Source organism: Globicephala melas, chromosome 9 (assembly GCF_963455315.2).
Source record: "Globicephala melas chromosome 9, mGloMel1.2, whole genome shotgun sequence".
Lineage (NCBI taxonomy): Eukaryota > Metazoa > Chordata > Mammalia > Artiodactyla > Delphinidae > Globicephala > Globicephala melas.
The window spans coordinates 1,113,564-1,119,836 of NC_083322.1; the positions used below are offsets into that span (position 1 = coordinate 1,113,564).

General features: G+C 54.7%; 1 protein-coding gene across 4 annotated transcripts in view; it reads left to right on the forward strand.

The window, feature by feature from the left end:
- Window positions 1–5,575, forward strand: part of PTPRN2 (protein tyrosine phosphatase receptor type N2) — a 689,065-nt gene extending 683,490 nt beyond the window's left edge. For 3 of the 4 annotated variants that reach the window (XM_030854362.2, XM_060305029.1, XM_070046272.1), the window contains 2 exons: window positions 3,909–3,976; window positions 4,228–5,575. In XM_030854362.2, the coding sequence (XP_030710222.2) occupies window positions 3,909–3,976; window positions 4,228–4,246 (87 nt within the window). In that variant the 3' untranslated portion in view covers window positions 4,247–5,575. Of the gene's footprint in view, window positions 1–3,908 lie in introns of all 4 variants that reach the window. The other variant, XM_060305028.1, reaches the window with a different exon arrangement.
- The last annotated feature ends 698 nt before the right edge of the window (window positions 5,576–6,273 follow it).

Here is a 6,273-nt window from a genome sequence, read left to right on the forward strand (position 1 = left end):
TCCCTGAAGTTCAGTTTAACAAAAACGTAGGAAGTTTCCTCAGACAAAACGGCGCCGTAAACCTGAATGCTGTTTCCCACGAGCCACGAGAAGGTCGACCACGGTCTGTTCATTTGAACCCATTTAGTCAAATCGCATCATTTGAGCTGAATACGGTCAGAACAGTTAACAAGCTCTGAGCTCGTTGAGGCTGGGGCCTGGGGCAGCCACGGAGCCCCGACGCCTAGCCGGGCACAGAACTTCATTAGGTTGGAAAAAGTCACAGAGAGCTGTGTTTCCACCCGGAAGCAAGCTCTCAGTCAAACCAACCACGGATGCCTGGTGGACGGCTGTGCCCCGTCAGACACTCAGAGGACAGACCCAGCCCTGCGGGTGGAGGCAGCACAAGGGCAAGAGGACATCAGGCAGAGGTGTCACGTGGGTGCGTGACGTCCACCCGACCCCGTCACTGTACGTCCATGACAGGCCCAGCAAAACGCTCATTTTTAGGAAGAGAGGTGAAGTCAGGGGCTGCAATTAAAATAACACACTTCAGAAGATGAGTGAAGCTGTCCTCCGTGTGTGTCTTGTAAACAGACTCCTTCCTTCCCCTTCAGTGCATCTCCTGAAAGAAACGTGCCCTTTTAATCAAAGGCCTTGACACTTGCTTTTCCATCATAAAATTTCCTCTTACAGTTGTCGCTTAGAAAAAAAGCCATTCGACTTGTGTGTTCAGTCACCTCCAAGTAATGATGTCACGTTTGCCCCCTTGGGATACACACAGGTGTGTCCATGTGGTCTCCGTGCACTGCCTCCCCCCCCCACCTGTCCCCTTTCTGCACTTTGACTTCACCGCTGTGTTTCCCACTGCTCGGGTCTGCCCCTGACACCCCTACTCCCCTTCCTGGAGGCGTGTTTACGCCTCCCGGTCTCTGTGTGTCTCTCTCTCTGTCTCTTTCTGTCTCTCCCTCTGTCTCTGTCTCTCCCTCTGTCTCTGTCTGTCTCTCTGTCTCTGTCTCTGTCTCTTCATCCCTCTCTGTACTTCTGTCTCTCTGTCTCCCACCCTCCCCGTGCACGCACACGTACACACGTGCACACGGCACGTGGGCCCTGTGCCCCATCTCTGTCTCTGGTGTCCGAGGTCAGGGGTGGAGCTGGGAGAGGGCATTCCGTCCTGACCCCTTTTAGGGCCGCACTGCCCAGTCCTGTGTGGACGCAGGACTCGGACGTCCTGCCTCGGCGGCTCCTCACGCGGAGGGGCAGGGACCCTGGGAGAGACAGCGGACCGTGTCCCGCGGGTCTCCTGTGTTTAGCACATCTTCCTGCTTAGAGTACCCCAGCCCTCTCTCTGATGTCCTATCCTTGCAAACGCGGCCAGCTCAGAGGTGTTACAGCCAGGACGCCCCGAGTCCTCCCTGCTCAGGCGGCTCTTGTCCTGAGCTTGAGTCCAGGCCAGAATGGTCACCTTGTCACTTACTGAATTGCATTCATTAAGTGCAGCTTCTGCCTTTATGTTAACGGTTTTCTTAAATTTCTGTCTTAAAAGGACTTCAAACGCTAGGTTCTTCCCGATTTCTGGCGTCCCCACCCAGGCATCTCAGCTAAGGCGACGCTGCTCAAAATGTGGGCCACACACAGTCCCCACCTGTGACAGGGGAGCAGCTGGGGGGCAGCTGGCGCCAGAGGCTTCCAGGATGACGGCCGGGTGCTGACAGCCCCTCTCGCCGCGGCCCAGCCCCGAGGGCCCCGCCTTCCGGGCTTTGCCGTCAGAGCCCTCTCGGTAGCTTAGCGGGGACCATCGCGTGGACCCCGCGGACCTGCGTCCCCTCCGCCCCACGGTCTCCCCAGCAGCGGCGTAAACTGCACCTGCTTCGTCCCACAGCCCGGTCCTCTGTGTGGTCCTGTGAACGGAGAGTGTTTAAATGATTACAGTCAAGACACAGGGGCAGGTCTGCCTCCGCCTTTGTCACTTCACGTGGTGGCAGGAGTGCTGGCTTTCTTATTAGACACTTTTCTATAAAATAATTTACTTCTCTTTGGCATTGGGTGTTTTCCGGTGTCTTGTATAAGCAAGGCCACAGTGCGTATCTCTTGCTTGTCCGTTTCTCCCTTTGAAGACAAGCTCTGGGGTGGATTCCCGTATAAACACGCGTGGGAAATGTACAGTGAGATTCCCAAAGAGCCCCCTTCATGGTTTCACATTTTTGAGTCATCACGGACCTTGGTCTGCCCATCGGCAAGTCATCGTTTGGGAGGAGGCGTCCGATGGGGTTGCTCCCGTGTCTTGGACCAAGTCCTGCATGTGACACACCCTGCTGGGCCGACCGCTGGCTCAAGAGACAGCGGCGCGGGGCGGCTTCCCCAGGGCACGTCGGTCCTGGTGGCAGCAGGCCTGAGCACCAGGCCTCGAGGGGAGGAGAGGGCCCGTCCGTGCGGGAACACGGTGCTGGGGTGTGCTGGGCCCACGTGGGCGCGCCTCCTGCTGCGCCAGCCCCGAGGGGGTCCCTGCACACGGGCCGGGAGGCTCTTCCGCGGGAGGGTCCACCGTGTCCGTGGGAGGCTCGTGGCCGCCAGCAGAGGCTCCGAGTTAGAACCCAGCAGATCATCCCTTCAGTGTCAGGTCAGGGGAGCACTGGTGAGAAACTGGCCTTTGTCCCAAAGTGAGCGTTACATTAGGTTGACTCTGCTGTTTTATGTTTTTAGCTAGTTTATTTATTTACTGTCAATTTTCTAATTGTTATACAATTTTCAAGGTTACTTTCCACCTGCAGTTGTGACGGAGCTGGCTTTGCTCCCTGTGTTGTATGGTCCACTCTTGAGCCCCTTCCACCCAGCAGATGCAGCTGCCACCCCCGCCCTTGTGTTGCCCTCCCCTCCCGCTGGAATCCACAAGTGTGTTCTCTACATACGTGAGTCTGCTTCTTTTGTGTCTGCTGTTTCAACTGGAGCTAGTTTCTATGTTTCTATTACAAACTGGCCATTCAAAGTGGAAACTGATCATTCTTTTGGGCTTTGGACTCAAGTCTATTTATGACTGGAATTATCAAGTATTTAAGCCATCAGTAGGGCTTTCCTTCATCAAAAATCCTTAGCTAGGTGATCATTTGCATAGTTTATTATTTTTGTGACTTCTTTGGTGTAGTGGGAAGTGCTTGATAACACTACTTTTGAGTGTTTCATGCAGAGTTTGGGAGCAGGGGTGGACCCAGGAGCCCGGGAAGCCCTGCGGGAGAGGTGGGCTCATCCTCTGTCTGCCGCGCCCTGGTCTCTGGAGGAGCGGACGGTCCCGACACCCTGGACTCGCCCCTCGTTTCTACCCAACAGTCCTGGCAGGTTTCAGCTGCACGAGAGGCGTGTCCCGTCCATGGTGCGCTGGCGTCTGTGAGCACGTGTGCGCGCATGTCTTAAGTTGGGACGGTTGAGGGTGACATGAGGGTTCCTAGCAAACGGAGCGGAATCGGGTTGAGCTGGGTGATGGGTGGATTTCCAGAGCAGCGAAAGCACCACCCTTTACATCCTGAGGCCAGGAAACCCCGAGGGGTCGTGATTGTGACTGTTTTCGTGGTGAGTCTAGGAAGGACCGGCAGCTGCATCCAGCCCCACCCATCGGGGGGTCCGCGCGTTGGGCGCTGCTGCCAGAAGGAGCCTGGCGGGGTGCGTGGAGCCTCAGGCAGCCGCTGTCCCGCTCCTGTGTCTACTGGCAGCTTCTTGCAGCCATAAAGCACGAGACTTTCCCACACGAGAAGTGTGGCCCGTCGGCATTGGGTCTCATCCTGCAAACCAGTGCCCTGTTCTCCTTTCCACGGAAATCTGCGACCTTTCCCTTTTTCTCCTAAACAAACAGTTTCTTTCTGCAGAATAACACACGGGAGCCCAAGGCTGGCGTAGAAGGGACCCCCACTCACATCTCCTTCCTTCTGTCCCTCCAGGAGCAGTTCGAGTTTGTGCTGACGGCCGTGGCCGAGGAGGTGAACGCCATCCTCAAAGCCTTTCCCCAGTGAGTGCGTTTCCCGAGGCCCCGGGGAAAGCCGTCTGCAGTCACGGGACGACTTAACCACGTCTCCCAGTGCAGCTGCCTCGTAATCGGGTCCTTACGACTCTGTAGTCAGTGCAGTTTAGCAGTTACAATGTGTATTTTTGTTCAACCAGACAATAATAAAGAGAGATCTGTGGGAAGATGCAATTACCGGGGGCAATCAGTTCATCTATTTTCACTTTCTTGAAAAAAAAATTTATTTTTCCTTAAAGCACCCATCCACATTCTTAACCACAATCATGTCGTACTGATGGTGCAGTCAGCGTGGGCCCCGGAATAGAGTTGGCTCGTGACCTGTCGCTTCCTGAAGGAGTGTCAGCTGTGCAGGGCGGGGCCCGGAGAGGCCATGAGGCACCGCATGGAGGCCACCGGCTGTAAGAAGCTCAGTCGGCGTTTGTCTCGCCAACCGTTTATCACTGGAGACACCGCGGCTTATTCAGGAGTTAGGTGGACAGGATGGTGACGTTCTGCAGCTTTGGGGCAGATAATAAGAAAGTCGTCCCAGCTCTTCGTTTGATCCCGCCGCTCAACAGCCTCCCCGCCCAGCACTGTCGATGGCCCCTCCCGACCTTCCACCCCCGAGGATGGGCAGGGCCGCTGGGGGCAAACACTTTCCCACCCGGAGTGCCTGCTCCCAGGCCAGCCGCCGCAGGGACGCCTCACCTGGGCAAGGTAGGGGGCGAGCCCCAAACTCCAGACACGGTTATGAACTACAAATAGGGATTTACACAGACGCAGCTAAACGCTTCCCTGCAGGGCGACCAAAATCAGAGGGGGTGCGGGGCAAAGCTGGGCACTCGGCCAGCTCCCGGCAGCACCCGTGGTCCCCTCTCCGGGAAGGCTCGGGCCCTGCTGGCGTCCAGAGAAGACCAGGGGTGCTTTCACCATGGGAGGAACGCAGGGAGACCCGCATTTTTTTTTGCTTTTTACCCATGTGGGATCGTAGCAGCTGGGGAAGAGGGATGGCCCGGGCTCCCCCCAGGGCCCAGACTGTTCATCTCTTTGCCTGACCCCTTGTCTGATGTCACGGAGACACACACATCTAGCAACGATCTGGATTTGCCAAAATACCACTTGAGCGCCAAATGTACCACCCCCGCCCCGAAACAGAGAATGCACTTCCTTAAACTGAAGACGCGTAAACATCTGGGAAGGTGTGCAGGCGGCCCTGGGTGTCGCTGGTCTCGTTTTAGGGAACAAGACGCTCTCCGGTCACCCTGGTACCTCTGCTTCCCGTGCTGCACACCGTTCTTTCCATCTTAAATAGGTGTTACGTCTCAGAAGACAGGAGAATAGGGAAAGCGGCCGGCTGAATGGGGAGAAAAATGCCAAAATGTTGTTTGTGTCTTTAAATGGTGTTGTCATGTATATCTGCTTTAATAGCTATAATTTCTTTCCCAACGTTGTTTCTCTCTATCTGGAATCTAAATAATTAATAGAAACTAGTTTATCTGAATATAGGAAGCATATACCTACTTGTAATTTCTAACTTCTTATGTTTCTTCAGTGTGAGATATATAAATATATTTAATTGTGTCCGATTAAACTTCTGATTTCACATTTGAATGGTCGTTATTTGGGATGAGAGAGCAGTATTTTCCCATCCTGTTTCCCGAAGGTGCGGGCGTTTGGATTCCTGAAACAACGTGTGTGCATTCCTTAGAACTCTATACTGAGTTGGTATTTTATTTGCAGAGCTGGGTGTGTACAGGGGGGTGTCGAGTGTCGCTGAGATTTTATTCATTAAAAAGTGATTTTTAAAAAGAAGTGATTAAACAGGGGACTTCCCTGGCCGTCCAGTGGTGAAGACTCCGCACTTCCACTGCAGGGGGTGCAGATTTGATCTCTGGTCGGGGTACTAAGATCCTGCATGCCGCACGGCGCGGCCAAAAAAATAAAAAATAAATAAAATGAAAAATGTTTTTTAAAAAGTGATTAAAGAATCTCAGTCAAAAGTGGGGAGTGGTCTGTGCTCTGTGCGTCCCTGTCCCCTCTAGTGCGTGTCTGCCCAGGGAGTGTCGGGGAGCGGCGGTGGCCCTTTCTTTGCTGCCTTCAGAAGAGAGGGGGCCCTCCACCACTTCACAGAGACACGGGCTGTCCCAGGAGCCTCAAAACTGGAGAACACGCTGGGAGCAGTCAAACCCTGGCCGCGGAAGGACAGCGCTGCTGGGTGTGACCTGGCAGCTTCCCTCTTGTCCTGTGCTGGTCTGTCTCGGCTGGCAGTAGCAAGACACGTGGCCTGTGGTGTCCGACTAAAT